The sequence below is a fragment of the Lutjanus erythropterus genome, chromosome 3, assembly GCF_056507025.1.
Source record: "Lutjanus erythropterus isolate fLutEry1 chromosome 3, fLutEry1.hap2, whole genome shotgun sequence".
NCBI lineage: Eukaryota > Metazoa > Chordata > Actinopteri > Lutjaniformes > Lutjanidae > Lutjanus > Lutjanus erythropterus.
The window spans coordinates 14946810-14970955 of NC_139319.1; the positions used below are offsets into that span (position 1 = coordinate 14946810).

The 24146-nt window shown below is 41.5% G+C and overlaps 1 protein-coding gene across 2 annotated transcripts in view; it reads left to right on the forward strand.

Annotated features, from left to right (window-relative positions):
- The window catches only part of znf827 (zinc finger protein 827), a 92617-nt gene that overhangs the window by 40613 nt on the left and 27858 nt on the right, over positions 1 to 24146 (forward strand). For both annotated transcript variants that reach the window (XM_084715142.1, XM_084715143.1), the window contains exons 5-6: positions 8109 to 8387; positions 22432 to 22674. In XM_084715142.1, the coding sequence (XP_084571268.1) occupies positions 8109 to 8387; positions 22432 to 22674 (522 nt within the window). The remainder of the gene's footprint in view (positions 1 to 8108; positions 8388 to 22431; positions 22675 to 24146) is intronic.

A 24146-nucleotide genomic window follows, 5' to 3' on the forward strand; every position in this document is an offset into this window, starting at 1 on the left:
CCAGGCATTAAAAGCCAGTGAACTCTTCCTGACCTCTGACATAATAAGCATATCATTTTTTGGGCTGCCCTGCTTTCCATTGAGTGTTATACTGATACCCTTTGATTTTTATCCTTGCACGCTGACACAACCGTTAGCTATCCAGTGTGATCCACATTTTGATTCAGAGATGAAAGCCACTGAGGCACTTTGAAATGCACAGCCCCTACCCTGTGCCCAGTGGACCCTGAGTTAATAATGACAGTGGGCACTGCACACCCTCCAAACGCCACCCCCCACCCCCCGCTGCGGTGACACAGGCACAACGAGCTTGACCCTGGCTGGGTGTGAATAATTGGCATGCAGGGGGTTGTGGGAGGTGTTGCATCTGTCATGATGCTTCTGCAGTTGTCTTATTTATCTTTTTCCTGGGAGACTATCTTGCATGCAATGCTTTGCTACAGTGGAATGGTGCACAGGCAGAATATTAAAGGAAAAATATGTGATGCATTTACTGTACAAAATGATAAAATGGTTACAATATGTTATCAGAGATTAAGGAAAAATGCTAAGTTCAAATGCAGTCAGTGTGTTTTTCTTTGAAATTTTCATTCTGGGGCAGAAGGTTGGGGTTTTTGTTTTGACCCGTGTGATCCTGCTGATTGCCAGTTTAACATTTATTCACTTTACATGAAGCTAAAATTATTACTGAATGTTTGTCAAATGAGTTAGCGTCTGTTTATAAGTAGTGAGAATTTGTTAATAAGTTTGGGCCAATGTACAGTTCTATCGTCCCCCACCAATGGCTGACAGTCACGACCCACTGAGCCCTCTACCATCGTGATTGCAAAGCCTTCTGTATTTGGGGTTGTGTGTCCTCTGCTGTAAGGCAGGAGTTGTTGGTTCCCTTTTTAACATGAAGCAAAAAAAAAAAAAAAAAGCTGTTGCTGCTCGTCATTGTATTTAAGTTACGTCTCCTTGTCCTGTGTATTATTTTCTTATTAAATCTGGCCAATTAGGCAAACCCGAGACACCCAGCTACAGCTGTGTTTCTTTTTGCGGGCTGCTGCTAGTGTATTCCTTTTAATTGTGCCGTTGTTATTTTGCCGTAGTGTTCTTAGCTTATCCTCTTCAGTACAGCTAGCTGGCTAACTTTGTTTCAAGCTACATGTGGTGCAGAGACAAAGGCCCCTTTTGAATCCAGTACGGGGATGAAGGCTATGTTGGATGCTTGCCTGGCAGAGATGTTAGACTTTGGAGATTCTGTCAGTGCAACAGTGGGAAGCAGTGGTGAATATAGATGTCACCAGCTTACAAGATCATCGTCCATTGGTGACGTTTCACTGTAGACATCATCTTATGCCTATTTGGTCATCGCCCAACCCTAATCATTAATAACTTTTTTAAGGAATACGTATCTGTAATGGTTAAAGTCCGTGAACTCAAACTCCAGAGTGTGTATTTTTGGAGTAGTGGGCTTTTGTTTTTTGAATGATGGGCTTAGCTTTACATTGACAGACAATTGTCAAAGTTATAAATAGATGACCAACTTACAGTGTAGGACTCATCTTCACTTGTCAGTGTCAAAGTATAATGTTGTTTTGCGTTTGTGTAGGTTTTTGGCCTTGATTGCAAATGCACATGTGCATGGACTCCTGTGGACACCAAGTACACAGACTACCGTGGATACTATTTACACAGACTGTTATGGATACCACAGATGCCTGCCCCCACAGCCTATCAAGCCCCTAAATTTGGTGGCCAGTGTACAATTTTGGTGGTCCAAATGTAAAAACTCAACAGAAAAAAACACTACAACTCTAAAATGAAACTCAACACAGCCTTGTATTTCTTCTTTACTGTGACAACTGTGTTGTCCATTTTCCCCTTGAATTGTGATGCGCTGTTTTCTGAAAGCATTGTTCCCGATGAAAAATGAGCTATACTTAGCTAGACTAGTTGAAGAAGCTGGCGGCACCCCGGTACATCACCTACTTAGATGTGTCATATTTTAGCCAGATAAACTCTTGCTTCCATTCAGTCCTAAATTAAATGTTTCTGGTTCTTCTATAAGGACTGTGTTAGCAGTTTTAGGAAACTTATTGAACTCATACTCACTCACAACACTTCAGCGACGTGCTCTGTTCTCCTTTTTCATAAAATGCTGAATGAAAAGATAAAGGAATCGAGATGTTTGCTGAACTATAATGTTGAGTTGGGCTCAGAATATGGGGATAAAACCTGGTGGTCACAGAGGAATGTTTGGTGGCTACAGGGTAACTTTTTGTGGCCTTTGGCCATAGGGTCATGACCATTAATATCGAACCCTATTATTAGTTCTGTTTATACGACTTTCTAGAGTCTACTTAAGGGTCAGTGTCCCTGCAACCTGCAGGTAAGGAGGTAGGGAGAAACTACTAGCGGCAGTATTTTGAATTTGGGCTGCAGTGTCCATTTTTGAACACTATGGTGTTACAGACTTCACCTTTAATATTGTTCATGTATGTAATATTATACATTATTTGTCTGTTATGATATTTGAAAACATCATAAGGGCATCTTTTGTCCATTTAGGTGTAAAAATATTTGGGCTTTGATTCACCAGCTCTTAGTTGATACAGAGAATTTTGAATTTTGAAATGTCTTATGTTTAGTTTTGTCTCTTTTTCTAGATTTTATCTGCATGTCCCTTGCTTTCCAGCTCTGCATGAGCAGACACAGGCAAGCCTTTTGTGTGTGACCTCTGGTCCATACATCCCCACTGCAGCCATCAGTATCACTGTCCGGTGTCTAGCACACTGTCAGCTATTGTTGGGTTCTCAACCTGCCCCACGTAGCCCTGTGCTTCTTTTTTTTTTTCTCTGGGAGAAAACAGCAGCCAATTGTCAGAGGGGGAGCAGGCCGGCGTGACAGAGGTGGAAAGCTAATGAAGTTATTTGACGGCAGCCCTGGCCACGGAGCGAGAGGTGAGGCGGAGTGGACAAGCGCCTGGCAGCGAGACGGATGAGGCGCGAGAGAAAAGCGTGGCGAAGGGGGAGAGGAAACGGGCAAGAGAACGGCGATGGAAGTGGCATTGGTGGCAGGTGTCAGAAAGGTGCGATAACATGGAGACAAACTGATAGCGTCGTCAAACCCAGAGCTAGAACAAGCCGTACAGTATCATGTGCGGGGAGCTGACATTGGCCTGGGTACGCACCAGCACAGGCAGGAAGCTCACAGAAGAGATGCCCAGTCACCCAGAGATGCCCATCACCTCTTCAGATCTGTGTTCACTTCACAAGATGCTCTGCCAGAGACTCGATGCTCATGATGCTATTGTGATTGTGAAATTCTGACAGACAAAAGGCCAAAGTGTAAGCTGAATTTGTTCCTGTTGGTACTGTGCTCCAGCTTTTTTGTCATTGAGCCATCAGCTTGGAGGAATAAAAACGTGCCCATTGGATTAGGCTACTAAATAATTCATTGAGCTCTGTAACATAGATTCTTAGTGGAAATACACTCTATTTATAGCGACAATCCAAAAGGTCACTGGAGTGGTGTGACTTTGTGTGTGAGTGCACGTCCTGGGGTTGTTTTTGTTCTCATGAGGCCACAGAGGAGAAGAATTTGAGAATCTAAGTTTGTGTTGAGTCTAGATTTGTCAGTGGCTTTTGTGCAGCCCAGCATTTTTGTATCAAGCATTTCTCGGAAGATATAGATGAGTATGTGTCTGTGTGGGCCAATGGGATAGTGTATTTTTATGTGTGTTTGTAAGGCGGTGACCAAGTGTGCTGTCCCTGTCTGATCCGACATGGCCCAACACGCTTCTAATTAGAGGACGTCCTTCCAGGTGCTGACCAGGTTATACTTAGCCTGCCCGCTGACATCTGACGGTGTGACATTTCCAGCTGGTGCCGCGTGCGACCCTGCGCCACTGCCCCTGAACTTGAAGGTCACTGCCCCCCCCTTCTCCCCTCCTCTCCCACCACACAACCTCTTCCTTCTCCCCCCCTCTTAAACTGCAGCCCCAGCCCGCCATAGTGTGGCACTGTGGCATCGTGGCACCACACGGGTGGGCAAAACACCAGCACCTGTCCCCTTTTCCTGCCCCGTGTCCCTTGTCCCTGAGCCCTCTATCCCTCCGGCATAGATCATCATTAATCAGAGGGGCCGGAGCCGGCACAGATTGATGATGCGGGCAGGGGGCGGCGGGCCTGTGGCGGTTAGAGATGTTAGGTGAGACGGTAGGGTGAGAAGAGGAGCAGATCTCTGCTGGGGCCAGAGGAGACTGGACAGCAGTCTGGCCCAAGAGTGATGGCCTCTCTTATATCCATGCCCTGTGTGTGTGTGTGTGTGTGTGTGTGTGTGTGTGTGTGTGTGTGTATGAGTGAGTGTGAGTGTGAGAGACAGATAGTTGTGGTGGTGTACAAGTTGTTTGAAAACTGTTGATGTGTCAAGGGTTAGGAAGACCGTTGACAAGATGCTTAGATGTGTTTGTTGGTACCCTGCTCAGCCAGAATAAAACATACAACAAAACATACAACAAACACAAGTTTTAACATAAAGGAGCAATATGTAACAATTGTGCATCCAAAAATTTCCCCTGCCCCCTCCTCCCCAGACTTGAAGCTCAGACAGGCTGCAGGAACACTGCAGGAGCACAAGACGAGCGCCACATTATTATTTTACAATAACAAGCGAAGAAGAGTCCTACACTGTAAGTTGATCAGCTGTTTCTAACTGTCAGTTGACTGTCAATGTTAAGTTAAGCCTGTGTTTGTTGTAGGGTTCATGGGTACTGGAAATCCTTGAAAACACTTGACTTTGATGTAATGTTTTCAAGGTTTGAAAAGTGCTTGGAATTTGGAGTGAAGTCCTTGAAACTGCCTGTGACTGTAATTGTGTTTCTTGCATAATAGATCGCTCTCTGACTGCAAAGTTTGCTTTTTAGCTAAAGAAAGAAAATAAGATGGATATTGCCTCAACCAGGTTGTTATAGGATGCCAAGTCTACTTACAGACAGGTGTAGTGTTTAAATGATACAAATATTTCTAACTTTGATACAATACCTTAAAAAGTATTGATTTTCAATACCATAGGGAAAACTTGACATAAAATCATGAGGGTGTAAAAGCTTTTATTTGTATTAAAAGATAAATAAATAAGATAAATGAGTGATAAGATAAATTATCTGAGAAACCTAAACTTTTTAAAAACTTTTTTCTTCTTAGGTCAGACCTTCTAAAAATAAATAAATCATCTAATTAACAATAAACATTTTCATCCTGAGTAGAAAGCTGTCATGAAACATAATTTTGGTTGTTTATAGCACAGTGACATCTGATTTACTGTGATTTACTTATTTTGAGAATATATATATATATATATATATATATATATATGTACAGCTGTAAAGTGCTGGAAAAGCTGGAGTGCACCTTGAAAATAACCTGATATCAGGCTGAATTGTCAGCCTGTTAGAATTAATTTCCATATTCAGAGAATCAGTTTACTCACTGGAGTGGGTGGATTTGAAGGTCTGGACCCAGCCAACCTTGAAAATTCTTGAAAAGTGCTTGAATTTGACTTTTGAAAAGGTGTAGAAACCCTGCTGTTGGAGCATCAGCAAATGAATTTGCTTATTTCAATATGCATGACCGTTACTTTCCCACCAACATCACATTATAAATGTATTCTGCTGCAAGGAAAAATAACTCAGATATTTTTTAAAATTAACAAAGACAATTATAAGCCTAGAGACAGCAACCTCTGCCACATTTGGTTATCATTAGCATATGTGATGGCCTGCCTTTTAAACTTTTGCAGCAAAGCTCTGCTTCTTAACCCGTGTGTAAATCACACCAACACAGTTGCAGATAATGTTGTATCCAGATTGTTTTTACTCTTGGCCAACAAAAACATGGCAACATTGCAGAGAACATGAGATCCTACACACACTTCCTTCAAATTTCATGGTTGAATAAACTCAACACCACTACACACTTTGTTCTACAGTAGGTAGCAGGATCTTTATCGTCATACTCAGGTACAATGAAATTACACATGGCTTCTCTCTGTTGCATATCATTTGCATCTTTACAGATTTAGAAATTTACAGAGAAGCGACTCGTAAAAAAAAAAAAAGTAAATAGATGCTCAGCTCCTGTATTAATGAATTGTGCCTGGTTGCAGTCTGAGGGTGGGGTGTGTGTGCATGTGTGTGTCTCACTCACAGTCCTCGATGTGTGTGATTTAACCATAAAAGTCAAAATTTACATGTAAAATTACTATTGACTCATAAAACCAGAAAGGAAAAAAGAAAATTTCAATAATGTGGCAAATTGTAAAACTATTTATATTGCAATAAACACAACAAATGGCTCTAACAGCATGACTTACACACACATTCATGTAACAGTTTCAGGTTTCCTGTATTCAGATATGTACTGCCAACAGCCAATCCCCTTAATTAAATACTTAACTACCGTAATTGCTTCAGAAAAATGGCATGCTGCACCCGTACTAAATCAGGTTACAGTAGTGGACAATAGTATCCTTTAACCTTCACTATGGTTCCCATAGCTGCACTGAACGACACAAAGATATCAAGTAACTTTGTACAGACAAACAGAACGTGTTTTAAAACACATTTCTGCCGTTTCTCTCTGTATTTTATAGCCATTTTAAATTTCAACAATGTTGTAAGCTATAGCCTGTGTAAACCTTGGTTTTAATTCAGAGTGTAGTGGAACGTGCTGAGAGACACAAAGAGAGGCTCTTGCCCCGCTGTTCTTTTCTTGGCGGCTATCGGAAGTTGCTCCATGTCTAATTATTAATTATTCATCTTAGGCGGATTAGATGTGGCCCAGTTTCTCTTGAAGATGACTTTAGAGCAGAGGGATCCATGTGACAGTTCACTCCCCAACCTGGGCTGCCATCGCTGCAGAGATGGCAGATAAAGCTTCAGCAGATTGTTATCACCCTCTACAGAAGTACAAGAATAATTTCATGTCTTTACACCTGAAGAGGATTCAGACGACATCCGGAGCGAGATGAGATGAAGAAACCAGACTTAAAGTAGAATAAAGTGTAGAGAAATTAATGTGGTGGTGAGGGGGGCAGTGTGAAGGAGAAAAGAAGAGGAAAATGAACTGTGAATTTGTTATGGATGCCCTAAAGACCAAGAGAGGACAGTCATGAGGTTGCACCCTTGTGTTGGTCCACAGCACGCCAACTGTGGTGTCTGTTGCAGCGACAGGACTGTGAAAATCTGCTGTGGGCCACTTTGTTGTTCAATTTTTATTTCACTTTTGCTTTCACGTATTATTTCATGTATGTGTGTCCATCAGTCAGTCAAATTTCATTTCATATCTGTCATTACTTTCTTGATCTTTCGCTACAGCATTTTTTATAGGTACATGTTAAAATCATGGCAATATTCAATTCATTTCTACATAAAAATTCTATCAAAAAAGAAATCTTATCAAGTTTTATCAGCAAACTCCACTATATTCTTGTACAACAGGTCCCCAACTAACTCTGTGATAAGTTTCAAGTTTTACTGCAGCATTTTTAATAAATAGATGCTTAAATCATAACACTCTTCCATTCATTTGTGCAAAGGCATATTTATAAAATTCTAAAGAAGCAAACAAAAAATGAAATCAGATGTTTTTAGCAGTTGCAAAAAATAAATTGCAGTGTGCAAAAATGTGCAGATCAACAATTACTGACAACTTCCAACTTAAAGAAAGATAAAACAAGGCTATATTGATAAAATTACATACATTTGGTGAAGATCACAGCATGACTTATTTAAGAATTACGCGGGACTGGCTTGTCTTGACTTTGGACTTGACTTCAGTGCAGAGACTTGAGACTTACTTGTGACTTGCAAAACAATGACTTGGTTCCATCTCTGTGGTATTCTGAATGCATTATGTGACTCTTGGGTGCATGCAGGTGTTAAGATACCTTTTGACCCTCAGCTGCTGTGATAGCGTACAGAGTGTCCATGTGACCTTCACGTAACTCAACAAACCTCACTTGTTTGGTCGCAAACAGTATTTGGTCTCCGTTTTCCTACTCACCTAAAATTCTCTGTCTCAGTTTCTTCTCATTCCTTCAATTTCTTTTCCTTCCGTCTGCAGCGGCTAACCAGAGGGAGACACTCAAGTCTCCTTTCCACCTGAAGGAAGAGCCCAAAGCGGAGGAAGCTTTGAGTCCTAGACCATCCTCCCAGTCCCAGAGCCAGGTCCAGCCAAGCTTCCCTGCGACTTTCTGCCAGGACGGATCAGCGGGGGCTACAGCAGCCACAGAGCGCCCAGGGCCACTGAAACCAAGGGAAGGAAGCCCCATGGCGAAGAACAGCTTGCTGAGCCAGGATATCAACGTTAAGGTGGCCTCTGAGCTGCTCATTAAGCTTTCAGGTAACTCTTTTAAATCTAAGTCAAACATTAAATTGAAATTGAATGTATATATTGTATTTCTTAAGAAAAACTTTATGCAGTGTCTCCTCTAGGCAGAAGTATTTCTAGGACAGGGCAGTCTATGCACTGTGATATAAATATTTGTGGGCTGGTTGGCTGTTTGGTTTTTTCCAATCAGCCAATAGCAGCTCAGCAGGTTAGCTATAGGTTAAAAGTTATGACACTGACTGCCATAAAAGGGTTGTGTTGTTTTCTGCCTTGGCACACCTAACCAAGCTGAAATTGGGGGCTTCTCAAAGGTGAGCAAAGTGTACATGTCTGGAAAAAGCACATGTAGTGAAAAATGTCTCAGAGGCCTCGGCTCTAGATTGTGGCTGCAAAAGCCTTTGTATCTTCTGTGAATGACATTTGGGTAAGTTCTCCTCACCCTTCATTCTCTTTCTGCTGTACCACACTGTGAATCTACAGTTCATTCCAAGTTTTTGCGAACAAGAAATTGTACATTTAGGATTAGATCAGCTTTGTTTCCTACAATAGTTTTCTAATATCCCTCTGGTATGCATTGATGGTAGTTGGTACTTTTTATTTATTCGTGTATTTATTTATTTATTCTAGATTGTAGAGATTGTAGAATAACAAAAAAAACATTTTCAAACCATTTATTGTGGAAAGATATGATGGACTTGAACCATGTGAGGAAGACTGCAAAAGCAGGATTCAACATGAACATCTAGAGAGTGTGACAGATTTCCGCAGGGTCTTGCCTCTTTTTTTTAAGTATTTCACTATAATTGAAGCTGTATTGTGTGAGGGTAAAGGGCCAAAAATGGGTATGTTACATAGAGCCAACACTGTACCACAGAGGACTAACACAATGCCATCAAATGGCAGAAGATTCTGTGTATCTGCTTGATATATTGAACTTAAAACTCAACCCTGACTTGCCCCTTGTTCTATGACATACAGTTAAATACTAAGACATTTGACACGTAGCATGTTTCAACTTGTGTGGACCACTCTGACATCATTCAGTCCAGCATGCTTTAGCCTTTACAGCTTCTGGTTTGAGCTCAGCAAGAATGTTGCTAACAAGTCCTCGGGCAGGGACTCAAACCAGTTATTTATTTTGTAGTACATTGCGTGCGCTGCTGCACTGCTGTTTTTCAATCACTACACGCTTTTAGTGTCAATGCTGGATAAAGTTTAGAGTTGCTGCTTGTTTTAGCCTACATCCAAAATCACTACTAAACACCAGGTCCAGTTCAAGTGTGTTATGGACAGGTGTTTGTCCACTGTGGGCTGCTGGAGTGTATCTCTCAGGCAGTCAAGAATGGAATTTGGTGAATTATGTATCAGTATGCACCAACACAGCTGGTTTTACTAGTGATAGGATAGATAGGATTTTTTATTTATTTTTTTAATAATTCATTGCATTATGTATTTTCCTGAATTAACAAAAAAAATTCAAACTTTGGTTAAAGGAGCAGTATGTACTGCAGACCAAATAGTGAGGAGGAGCCATAGATGGTAAATTAATTAGTGTGAAATCCTTTTTAAGATGCCGTGTATGGTGTAGTGTTTTTTCCTCCACTCCTCCCCAGACTTGAGGAAGCTCAGGCAGGCTGCAAGAACACTGCAGGAGTGCTAGACGAGTGAAACAATATAACAATAACAAGCAATGACGAGTTTTCACTGCAAGTTGATCAGCTGTATATAACTGTTAATTGTCTGTCAATGCAAAGCTGAGCCCGTTATCCTAAAAACAAAAGCCCACTGTCTGAAAATACACACTCTCCACTGTGATTTCAGTGACTGGCTGTCTCACTGCTTGCCAGACGCCATTAACATATTGCTGAGTGTAACCATTATAAATATCTACTTCTTCTAAAAGATTATTGATTTCTTAAGACTCATAAACTGACATTAACTAATTCTGAGAACATTCTGTGTAAAAACGGCAAACAAAAACACAAGTTACAGGCCGGAATAAAAATTTCAAAGGAGAACGTTGCAATTGTAGTGTTGTCAAAGAAGCCAGCATTTCAACATGGCATGTTTCCTTAATCTCTGACACTTCATGTATATTTTATGATTTATTACAGTAAATATATTATGGATTTCTCCTTTAATCCAATGCGAAGCAGGCCTCATGAACTACTTTTCCCTTCAAAAAAGATTGGAATGATTAGTATGCCAGAAATGCGCGGCCATAAAATTTACAATGTGACACACTTGTGAAAATATGCATCCGGGGTGTTAAAAACCACAAAGCAAATGGCAGTCTGATGGTGGCGCAGTGGGGCGTTGCTCCATCCACGCCTCTTCATCCTGTGCCAGAGTGTGTGTGCTTGACAGACACCTCACACACCGGTTGCCATTGTTCTCTCTGGGTTGACTGGTGTTCAGAGTGACTCATGCTGGCTGGAAGCTCTGTGGTACTACACGTGTGCTGCTCCACTGCCTGCCCCCAGGTCACGTTTCCCCGTGTGTATGTGTGTGTGCGCTTTTGTGTGTGAGTGGTTGAAAAAGACAAAGATTGCATGATTAATACTTTAAAACAACAGAAAATCCTAATTTAAGATATCGGCCTTTGTGTTAAATCAGCGAGAGAAGCTACGAGAATGATGTGGGCAGTATATAATTCCTCCGCTGTACTGCCTCCACCTATGTTCTTTGTTTCATCTTTGTTATCCCTCTTCCTCTCCCATCATTTTTGCCATTTCCAATCCTCTGCACTGATGTTATCCTGCCAGTTTATTTGGTCCTCAAGCAGCACGGCCGGCGTTTATCCCCTCCCATCACTTACACCAGCTCTGCAAGGTTGACCTAGGTTAGGGAAAGATGCTGCAGCGTTCATCCGTCCGCTGGCTCCCTCTGCCCCCTCACACAGTCCTCGGAGCGCAGTGCCGTCCATTGCCATGGCAACAGCGGGGGCGGTAGATGGAGAGGGCTGTCTAGAGTGACAGCCTTGACAAGAGTCTGGACCCTCAAATGACCCTGGGGGGAAGGGAAAGAGAAAAAAGATGGCGAGGAGGAAAGCAGGGAGCCAGGGAAAGGTCAATGCCGTTACAGTCACGTGTGATTACGGTCGTGAGGTTCAAGGGCATCTACACTGTAACCTCTCTCTATCCCCTGTTAAAGGTCAGCCCTGGAACACAATAACCCAGTAAGGATACTTGAATAGGGAAATCACATTGGGGAGTTTAGCCTAAGCAGTTTCTTTGTTCCAAACGTCGCTATTTGTCTGCTAAAAAGTGCTTATTTTCTCAGTCTTGCTTGTCGTACAGCAAATGGACACAGCCTAATTAGATTTCCGCTGCTCATCCTTCCTCGACCATGGCATTGGACAGTCAGAGCAAGTGGGGTTGTCATCATTACTGCCCATTGTGCTGTAACATGAGTTGCATCATCCCTTTAACTAGGTCACTTCTTCTTCTCTTCTCCCCCCCCTCTCTCCTCTCTTCCTTATCAAACATTGGTTGGTCATGTTGAGTCGCCTTGCTAGCGCTACCTCCCCCACATCTGTTTAAAACCAGGCTGCTGGTGTCTGGGGGCTAATTACGCTGGGCTAAATAGTCCCTGGCGCCAGCGGCTAACGTGTCCTAGCAGATGGGCACTGGTGTTGCAGGGCAAGGGGAACATGGCGTCACAGGAAGGGAGGGAGGGGGGAAGGGGAGGGGAGGGGGTTGCAGGGCCCTAGGTGGTGCCCTGGCAGACTGGCATCGTGTGGGTAACAGCCGTGCCACCCACTCACCATCCAGCCACCCTCACCATAGGTGTGAAATCACACTTTGTACTCGCTTAACTCATTCCTCATTCCTTAGGAACAGGCCTTCCATCTCTGAGGACATTTTACAGGCCCTCTCCCCTCTGCAGTGCTCGTTACCTTGCTAATAAAAGTTGCATTAAGCAATTTTGACCACGAAGGTGCAGAAAGACTTCAAGCCAAACTGACAACAACAAACTGACAGCAACCTACTTCCACATCCAGCAGGAACAAAGCAATACCAGTCAAATGTAGGTTTAATATTAACTGGTGTTTATCGCCGGTTTGCTCCACCAGTTCTATTGATAGTTGATGCTTTTATAAGAAACTGTATTGTTTTGGTTTTCGTCTGTGCGTCAGAGCAATTAGCCACAGGCAGCAAGAAGCTAGAAAGTGGGTGTTGATTTCCAGAGGCATTGGCAGGTCTTGCAGCAGTGGCCAAAGCTGATTGATTGAGTGATAATTAACGCTGTTTATAATCAAAGGATGCCAGCTCCACCTGGCTTCCCCTCAAAAGATTTCACATGATTGCCTCTGCTGTAGGAGCCACAACTGACTGACTGACATACCACATGTTGTCGGCCTACTGTGTGGATATTGTCACTGTCAGCTGGATAATCTGACAGCTACATGACTCTCCATCAAGAGTTTCATGTTTTTTTTCCCCCTCTCTTACCACTTTTAAATTTAACTGAAACATTCCCTGTTTTAATTCTGCTGCACTGCCTCATTTTGCTCTTAAAATGCATTAATTAGAATGCAACAGATAAAGTGGCAGAATACCATCTATGCTGTAACAGAGCAGTCTGATAAGTGCAGATGCACAGAGATCTGTGTGATGTTTTTGGCAAACACCCTGGTTGATGGTGCAGGATTTCCTCGATGTAACCACGGTGGATCATGGTGTGGAATGGCTCTGCACTTTGGCGCGGCACTTGATACGTATAAAACACACACTGTACATCCCCTGCTGCCTTCAGGTGACTGTAGGGATTTAGTCAACCAAAGTGGAACATTGTCCTTAAGACTATAAGCAGTTTGCAGTGACACATGCAGACTGACATTCTTGCTACTACGTGGATTTTTAACTGGTCACCAAGCAATCTCAATTTATTACTGATGCCTCTATATGACCTACATAAACAAACAAGACCATCATGAGAAGATTGGTTGTTTCTGTATAGTTGTTCTTAATACCTGCCACTGGTTCAGATTCTCCTTGAAATCAAATGAATCAAGCCTGTGTTCACTTTTTCCAGGCAACGTTACAACAAGTAGTACATGAGCCAGTTAAAAAGAACCAGGTATATGTTATAGTTTGTGGATATTAAGATGGAAATGCTATGAAAATTCCTTTGAGTAGATTGCATTTAATGTGTGTGGGTTTTTTAAAATCTTTTTACAGTTATTCAATATTATATATTCAAATAGCCAACTTTGACCGAAACACTAAAAACTTGCCTTACACTATCTTGAAGACCTGCTTATATGTGCTGAATAATCAGTTAGTAGATCGATATAAAATTAGTTGCCATCTGTTTTGTTAATCGATTCCTCTTTTCAGTCCTTTATCAAGCATAAGTTTTACTGGTTCCAGCTTCTTAAATGTAAGGTTTACTGTTTTTCTTGGTTATTTATGCCAGTAAATGATAAGTCTTTGGATTTTGGTCTGTTGGTTGGACAAAGAAGCAATTTGAGGATGTCACTTTGGGCTCTGGGAAATTGTAATGAGCATTTTTTTCCCCTTTTTTTGACATTTTATAGACTGTTTGCGAAAATAATCAGATAAATCAATAATGAAAATAATAGGTAGTTGCAGCACTAATTGTTGGTGTCATGTCATTGCACTACTTCTGCAGCACAGTTGAAAGGTAGGAAAAATATATTGCACTGGTCAGCAACTGTTGGGTGACAAAGAAAACAATTTCATCTTGAATTGAATTGAAATGACAGAAATCAGGGGTTTTCAAATAGGGGTCCAAAGACCCGCAAGGTCCATGAAAAGTTTTCTGATTCATTCATTTAATTTATCATGATGTAAAACTTATTTTATAAAAGTCCTCATACTTCATCGAATAACTGATAGTGGAAACTGGCTCTCTCTACATGGATGTACATGAGGGGGTTCTCAGTATATTTTCTATTTTGTTAGGTGTTCTCGACTGAGAAAAAAAAATGAGAACCTCAGGTGTAGACAATACAGGAAGCCTCAATTTCTTTGGCTTCCAGGAGACAATGCCACCAAGCAAGATTGGGAATGAACCAGAAACTGAGCAAGGGGAGAACTTAAATAATATATTGTATAAAACACATTTCTATGTAAAAAATACATATACCCTTTCCCCTTTTAGTTTGTCAGTGAATGTTGCTTATTATTTATCTTGCTTCACATGCCTTATGCATTACTGAGTATAGCTTATTACAGTGGAGAGTGTAAGCAGTTCACCATCTAAATCACAACAGTGGCATTACTGTACAGTATTACTTTATGTTAAGCTCTTTGCTGCTCTGACAGTGTCCTCATCATGCCCCCTCAGTGTGGCCGCTCGCTGACCTCTCATACTCCCACCCTCCCTACCTCCACATCTTTCCTTCTGTCTCACTGGCTTCTCATCACTGCCTATAGCTCTATTTACAGAAATGCAGAGTTGATTCTTTATCTGGCTGTTTGTTTCCTGGGTGGGTAGCTTCATAAGCAGAAGTGATTGATTGAATGACTGAGGCAATCACTTGTCATCTTTTGTCTTGACCTTGCATGATAAAGCTTTACCAGCCTTGGCTTTGCTCTGGCTTGTGCCAAATGTTTTTGTTTAGGGCAGCTTTATACGGGCCATATCTGCTTTCTGATGGGCTGTTTATCAAGCACACACCGCTCCAGAGTCAGATGTAGCTGCAGTCTGTGACCATTGGAAGGCTGAACTAGCGAGAGCTAGCTGGTCGAGGATCAATTGTAGCAGCAGCTGTCTGTGAAGTCTGCAGGCGAGGCTGCTGTGGCTCCCACATGACATGCAGTCTCCACACTGCAGCCTTTGAAGCGCCTGAACTCTTCACCCCTGTCTGAGCAGGTCGGCTAGAGAGCAGCAGAATAGAGAGATTGAGAGGGAGAGAGGGATGGGGGCAGGGAAGGATGGAGAGATGTGGAATAACAGAGCAGGGAGAAGGCTAGACTAGGATAACGGGAGGAGGGAGAGGTGGAGAGGTTGTCATTTAGGCTCTAGCCATTCTTCACCCTTCTTTCCTCCCCCAGCTTGTCTCTCTCATCCCACTTTCTTCTTCCCTCTCTTACCCTCGGGTGTTCTTTTCCTGGCACTGTTTGACAATTTCTTCCCCGTCTTTACCCTTCCTCTTTGCCTCTCCCACTGTCTGTCTGTCTCCCTGTGTCTGTCTGTGTGTCTAAGTTTTTGTTCCTCTGCTGTCGATGCATCACAGACAGTGCTAGAATAGATTGACTTTGCATGCATTAAATCACTAATGGTATGTGACTTTTTTTTTTGTCTAAGTGTAGTTAGAAATCCATCCTGATTCTGTACCCTCCTACTGTATATTCTCAGTGAAAACAGGCTGTCACGTCCACGCAGATTCAAGTAGACACCTGAGGTCAAAGTTGATCACTAAAAACAGAACATCGCACAAACCCCAGTCACTTTCATTCTGACTCAAAACTTGAGCAGTGCTGCAGCAGAGGGACCATTGAATGTATAGTGCATTTAGGGTAATTTGGCATGCAGATCACACACAGATGCATTGTAAAACTGTGCAACATGGCTGCCATTACAAACCACATGGAGCTGGAAGAATCTTTCATTAGCAGTATTTACTTCCTTGAAGGTTCCATCTGGTCAAAAGTTTTAACCCATCTAATCCAGACAGACTGCAATCAAAAAGTTTTTCAGTTGCTGCTATCTGTCACAAATGGTGCATCTTGGTCTATTTTTATCTACAGGTGACAAGTAACACCACACCACATTGTGTTTCCTTTCTGCCACTGTCACAAGTTTGATGTGAAAGTGGTTGGCTGTTCACTTGGTTCCTACATCTCATAGGTTTCTGCAGTCATGAGACAGGGCCCAGCTAAATGAAAATGTTAATACCATTTATTGGCACAAATATACTGAAGACTTTTGGAAGTGATGCGGTCACCCATGTTTTGTATTTATATCATTAAATTGTCAATAGTTTCCTAAAGGAATTGATATTGGTTACAATTTATGAGAATCAATATATTGATCATGCAGAATCAAACGGATCATCTCTAGTGTACAAGTGTACTTAATAGTTACACCTGCTCTTAAATTCATAAAAAGTTTAAGCAATTCAGTGTTGAAACTATGAAATTGGTATTAAAGGTTGTAAAGTTTTGGATTTAAAGTAAATAGAAAAAGAGAAAAGCGATGTGACAAATTTATCATTTTAATTCTGTTTTGCTCTCCTCTCTAAAGTGTTGACTTTGAAATTGAAAATGACATTGGTAAATTAAATGATTGGACAATGTTGTCCCTGTCCAATGTCCAGGCAACAGGACAGCCAGCCAAACTCTGCAAAGGACTTTGTGCATTCGGCTGCAAAATTAATATTCTTCTAGATCTAGGCCAAACTTTTTAAATGTGAAGCTATAATAAATTAGATTGTTTGTTATGAGAAAATACTTTAGAAGTCAGTTATCCTGTTTTTTAATGTTTTAAAAACATTACTACAAAATGGCTACCATGTATACCATTACTGTTTTTTAATATCACTATATAAACCATGAAATGACAGTTTTAATTTTTGAGTTGTGCAGCTATTATGCAAATTTGTGAAACTCGCATTTAAACACACAATATGTAAAATTCTGTAGCAAGGGGTCGCTTTCACATTAAAACAATAACAAAGGACATAAGCTGATGATGTTGTGAAGCAGCATGGGATCATGGGAGTTGTTGTTTTGTTGTTAATCAACCACAGCTGCAGATAAAAATGTGACATGAGTCAGGCAGAAAGTTTTATTACGTTACGTTTAGTCATGTTTGCTGACTTCCTTCCTCACTCTCTGACGTATCTGACATATGCTGTGTTTTCACTGAAGTTATAGCAACCAGATGCTAGTAGAAATTGCACTGTTACCTCGAATAAATTATAGATTTCTTTGGGTTTGAACATTGTGGGAAACATTTGGGCTAATCTAAGTGTAAGTAATGTTACATATTATATCTTCAGCTTAATCATGTGTAGGTTAGCCCCATTTATCTTCCATAGTTCATAAAAATATCTATATATTTATAGTTTTACTGGCACACTTTGAAGTAATATTAGAAAGAACTAGAGCAACAGACACTAAAGAAAAGCTGTAATATTTATTTTGTAGAAAGGGCACAGGCAGTTTTGTACCCACACACACACACACACACACACACACACACACACACACACACACACACACACAAACTCTTCCAGACCTGATTCTGTGGCCTAATGGCAGCTGGTGTATCACAGAGGAGGCTTCTGCACCAGAGGGGATGACACACACACACATAGACACACAGGGCTCACACACACTCTCACTGACAAATACACACACACACACACACACACACACACACACACACACACACTGGATTCAGGCAGACTGAGGGTTGCTTTTTATGGCTTCAGAACATTAGGTCATGACCCCGACCAAAAAGCCACAGCTATTATCAGTGTGAGAGAGAGAGGCCACATTTTCATCTTTTTTTTATTTTGTGACAGGTAGAGTTCTGATCTGGCCCGCTGTGATGTGATGCTTTCAGTGTGGTGTTTACAATCAAATATTTCCTCCTTGTGTCACGTGATCTCTCTGTAATGGCTGTTTGTGTTGCGAGTGTGTGTGTGTTGTTTGTGCCAGCTCAAGTACATATGGTGCCCTTTAGTACATAACATGGGTGTGTTTTTGTGTGCGCAACAGTGTGTGTTTTTGCAGCACAGCAGTCCACTCAGCCTCTGTCGTTAGGGTGCTGATCCAATGATGGAAGCTCGTGTGTCCCCTGGTTGACCCTTACAGAGCAGTGCCCCCTACCCCCTCCGCCCTCCCGCCTCTCTCCTCCTCTGCTCTGCCCCTCCATCAGCCTCTCCTAGGTTACTCTTGGCCAACTCCGGCCACCTGATTAAGGGATTAGTGCGGCTGATGGTTGTCAGTGTCCCCCACATGCTGGTTACTACCACTAAACCAGACACCTGGACCTCAGGGAGGAGGCAGAGGGGGAGTTTACTCTTTAATTCAGCCATATAAACACACAAGTGTACACATAGATGTTCACACGTGCACACAATGAACTGTAGGTCCAGTCTTCATGTCTCACACTGGCCTCGTTCAGCAGAGGAGGGGAGAATGTGAGGGGAGGGGTGGAGTGGCAGGGGTTAGCACAGGGTTACTGTCTTCTATCTCACCCTCCCTCCCTTCTCCTTCTTCTCCAGCTCTTCTAACCTCCCCCTAACCCTCCCACCGCTGCCGATGCCCTGCCAAATTCATATATCCCATAATCGTGCTGAGTCGCCATGTCAGCAGCAGTGTATCAACCCCACTGCTTTGTCGTGCTCTTGCTTGTCACCACACTGAGACACTGCCTCCTGCCATCGCTGCAGTCAAAAGATCAGATACCTTGGATATCACTCATTCTTGAGAAATGGAATGAAACTGTATTTTGAGGGAATTTTGATTTATACTCCGCAATCATGCTGGGACAATGTATTTTCAAAGATCGAACTCGTGGCTATTAAACCTTGTAACAGGTCTTAATGTCATAGTATAAAACATGTAGGAAGTATTTAACTTTTTTCTTGCATTAAATACAAAATGATTTAATTAGCTGTATAATCAAAATGTTTTTTAGTCAAGAAATAAATACCATTATGTCGCCCACTTACAATTTCTGCTGGTAATGTAATTTGTCTCTGTGATGTAAACATATAATATCCATCCATGTACCATGAAATTCTTTTGCTAAACTCATTTTATAAATCCTTATGATTGTATATATTTAATGCATATAACAGAAAAATTGATCAGTGATGGTGCTGATGTCACATATGGGGGCGTGTCTTGAGATTTATGTCACTGCCATCACCATAGATGTCTCTGTCTCCATCGAGTTAATGTCTTACTAAGTTGACAAAATGTTGTATTTTTTCTGTTTCACAGCATAGTCATTGTGAGTAGCTATTTTTCTTAAAGCTTAAAGCAGTCTTAATCCTTACAAAATACACATTTTTAAACCATTTAGCTTTGAAAGGGTCATGGAGTTGACTTGTTATGGTTGAGACACATCTGATAGCCATATTATTAAATGAATTTGAAAAATAGAAAGTTTACCAGCGCTTAAGCAGTATTCCTGGATTTCTTTAAAACCCGGAAGGAAGGAACTTTTTATTTCTTGTTTTTGTAAAAATCTGACCAAACTGAGGTAAATGTGGGACGCAACTTTAAAGGGACAACTTATTCACAGAAAATGTATTTTAAAACAAAGATGGTTACAATAGTACGTTTTTACACCTATGTTATCAGTAGGTATTGCTAATTTTAGATTTTGAAGGCTTTTAACACATTTTTAATTGTTTAAAGTTGTGAAAGCTCATTTGGGACGTGGGTGTTTTCTTGCACAGAGCAAGGTTAGAAATTTTAAAAAATTAAAGCAGACCAAAACATTTTATAAATGACATATATTTAATATATATAAATCCATAAAACATACATTTTAAGCAAAAATATTGGTAACAATAATGCTAAGTTATTTTGGTAGGACATGATTTGTCCTAATCCTCAAGAATGGGTGCTGTACAAGATAGTAAGGGGTGTCTCTAGCAAGGTTTTTTCCACTTCATACAGCTGCACAGTGTATACTCACTGTAGGCCTACATTTAAACAAGTAGATTTAGCCATAGAGACCATTAGAGAGTGGCTTTCTAACAATGGAATAGCTCCGCACTAAGAAAATATAGCCTGCCTCAGTTTCCTTTTAATAGTTTCCAATATTTTTTTTATGGCGGCCTATAGTCTTTTGTTTAATATCCGTAGAGAGAGGAGAGAGTCAGTGTTTGATTCTGCAGATCGGCTCGGGACATTCCTAACAGATGCCATCTCTCAACTATTTTTAGCCTGCTTTCCTCGCCTCACCTTTTGAACTCGCATGAGAAGTGAGTCAACAGCTGTTTTCACCATTTCAGGCCATTGTTTATGTGCTGAAAAACTACCTTCTATCAGAGACTCTTAAATCCGACGTCTGTAGGTATTATAAACAGACATTCGTTGTTGTTGTTTTTTCAGTTAGCATTTAGAGTGTTTTGGTGTCTTTGCTGTTTGTTACAGTGAACCTACATGAGCTGCTGGAGCCCTCCCCCAAGCAAGAGTGTGACCTCCCGATGCCCTCGTGCCCTAATAATTACACAGCAAGATGCTAACCGGCTCAGCTCAGCTTTAGCTGCAATGCTCATGTTTTGGCTGATATTTAGATTTTTCTATTTTAGCTTCAGTTCTATTCATATATCATCTTTAATGCTTTTGTGCTGGATGCTTAATTTATTGTTACATTGGGATGAAATGAATGAGAACAGTGGTGTATATGAATTATCTAATCACACTTATTATGTGAAAATTATCTGTCCAAACTTTAAGGAAAGAAATTAGTTATCACCTTTTCTGACCTCAGTATGTACTACATCTTTGCTCATCTGTCTGTCCTAAAAGGGGAATTCCTCTTTTGTTGTTCTTCCTGAGAGGTTTTGTGGATTTTTTTCCTGATCCATGTCATATTATGGTAGAGAGCGTCGTAGATCATACAACCTTTGAGGCAGTTGTGGGATTTGTGAGTTTGGGCCATGTGAATAAGATAGACTTGACTTGTACAGGATAAGCACACCTGAGTGGTGATTTAACAGAAAAACTGTTCTGAAGTCAAAGTTATGTGCAAGACATGCTGTATACATATTTACACATTTCACTGCAACTCATCATGCCTTGATACTTTTATTTTAGAAACAAATAAATAACAAAAGTTTAACGTTTTGATGCATATAATTTATGTTTTGAGATCACCCATTTTTGCCAGGTGGTTGTTTTCTGAGTTATTCTGAGATCTGAATATACAGTTTGATGACCTAGTTAATACATGATTTGGCCAATCCACCCCAATACATTGTAATGTAATTCAGTACAATCTTACTGGTTTTCTTTTTTTTCTATTAATTGTTCCTAGTTTTTCTGCTCCTTCATATAGGTAATTAAAGTGGATAAATCAGCACAATCCAGAAAGTAATGCCTGGTATAAAGTTATGCAGACAACCAAAAGACCCTAATGAAGACCCAGAGTTGATATGTCTAAGTCTATTTGTTTGCCTGTGCTTTAAGGTTACATTTATAGCATTATTTCATCAGAAGACAGAATGCCTTAACATTTTTTCATGGTTGTCTGCTTAACTTTATATTAAGCAAGACTTCTTGGATCGTGTAGTCTTTTTGTACTTTTACCTGCCTCACTAAAGAACACCTGTCAGCTCAGCCATCTAAGCCGTACAGAGCTTCCTTCACCCATGATCACATTTTAGCATAGTTCCAATAAAAATAAAATAGAAGTATTATAGTAATGATTTACCAAGAACCTTAACTAAAAGTGCCAATAACAAAATGTTAAATCACTCCATTATAAGTAAAGGTCATGCATCAAAATCCTACAACAGAGTATTAGGTGGAGCCAGGGGCAGGGGGTAATATTCCAGGATTAAAATAGCAGCTTTATGAGATAAAACTTGAATATTCTGGGATTATAAAGTCAAAATTTTGCAAGAACAATATAATTCTTTTTGTCACTTTGCAAGGTTTTGATTCAGGCTTATATCACCTCATCCAAATTGTTGTTACATAAAGTCACGTTTATAACATGGGGCAAGAAAGTAGACAAAAAGTTCTGCTTCAAAAATCTCTATTTTTTTGGACTTTTCTCTAATCTTTGCTTTTTTTTTGTAAAAATATTGGGAGTATTTGACCTCTTTTGGGCCCTGAACACTTTTCATCGTCACTTGTTGGTGGAACTAATCAGTAACATGCAGCAAGTGACTCCAACCTGACACTGCTTTTTTGGAAAGGGTCACACCTTTCAAATAAATGTGGTGGAGTCAAAAGTGCAAGATTTCACATTGAAATGTTGTGAAGTAGAAGCCCTTGAGAAACTGTACTGTACACCATTTATAATAATAAAAATGTTTATTAACAGTTGAATCTCTTAAATGAAAGTCTAACCAGTAGTTGTTTTGTTGTTCCATCATCTGCTGCAGAGAACAACAAAGATGCCCAGTACCAGAAGGTGAAGGTAAAGGCAGAGCCCATGGAGGTGGACCCACCTCCTGCAGAACTCACCCCGCCTGCCTCTCACATGCTGGGCTTCAGCACTTTAGGGGCAAGTGAGAAGAGTGAGCCGATGAGTAACCTCCCTGACACGTTGGCCCGCCCCCAGAAAGACCTCTTCTCCCAGGACATATCGGTCAAAATGGCCTCTGAACTACTGTTCAAATTGTCAGGTATGTTCCTTCAACGTATGTCAGGCTAACGCTGCAACTTCTCTTTTTTTTTTTTTTTTTCACCCACAGTGTAAATCTTGGACAGTCTCTGATACTCCACCGTAAAACCTACATGTTTCCATTGCCATCCTCTGGTGGCTCTGTAGTAAAGTCAAGGATATATGACATGTAATGACATCCTGCTTTTTACCTGTGTGGCCATGAAAGTGACATTGAAGCAGCAGACAGCTGTTTGTATTGCTAGATTAAGACAGAGCTTTGAGCTTGAACCATCGTCCCCCAGAGAAAAGGTCTAAATGTGAGCGTATACGAGTGTGTATCTGTCTGTGTGCGTGTGGGGGGTCAGGCTCGTCGTCCTGGGCTGTCACCCCGGCTCTATCCAGCCTGTGATTGCTTTGCTTAAATGCCATATAGAGAAACAAGATTGTGTAAAAATCTTTTTTTCCTCCTCTTGCTCTCACACATATTCACAAATTCACACATTGACAGTCTTTCTTTCCCACACAGTCTTGCATGCACACCTTTACACACTCACACACGGCCCCATGGGGAGTGGTGTCTGCACAAATGCCCCCCTCTTCCCTCCTCCCTCGCCTCCTTTCTCTCATTCTCTCCCTCCCTTGACTCGTTTTCAGACATGCCGGCTCAAGCACACTTGGCTGCACACGCCCCCCCCCGCCCCCCCCCCCCCCTGCACTTCCCCTCCCTCCCACCCTCCCTCCCTTTACATTTCTCCCGTGCGGCATCTCCATGGCAACGTGGAAAGAGACCTCTGTCCTTGGCGAGCAGTGTGACGGAGTGGGGTGTTTAGGGTGGGTTTCGGGGGGTGGCGGGGGGGGAGGATAAGGAGGGTAGAGAGGGCAGTGGGGGTACACAGTGTGCCCACCCAAGGAGGCCAGGGCATCGCTAGCCTGGCAACAGCGACAACAGCCGCCCCCTTAGAACTGGGTTTGAATGTGAGGGGGACTGGAACAGAGTGGGCTGCTGTCACACAATGAGCAATCAATATGAATTACCCAGAGCAGTAGGACCTCAGAGACACATCAGTAGCAAGGTCGCTCTGAACACTGAGATGGTTGCAGCTTTGAAATTCACTTCAGTGCATCGCCTTGAAACTCACACATATGGCTCCATTCTCAGGCAGTTTGTATAGCCCTCTTTACCACTGAATGCTGAAAACCCATGGTCTGTGCTCAGATTGGCTCCCCAAGTAGTGGTATTAGCTGATTTTACAACTCTCGCTTTAGTTACCGCTTAGAAAGCTCTCAAAATCATTTGTATTTAAAACTCAGCCACTCTGTGATTAACTAGCAAATATTGAGCAAATATCCAGCTTCAGCCATGTTGGACTCAAAGTAAGACATTAACTTTGATTCGCTAATACAGAGAGGTGGAGTTGGACGCCCTGTGTTTTCTTCTTACATGTGTGTCACTACAGGTGCATAGAACAGAAACTTGCCTTGCATGTGAAC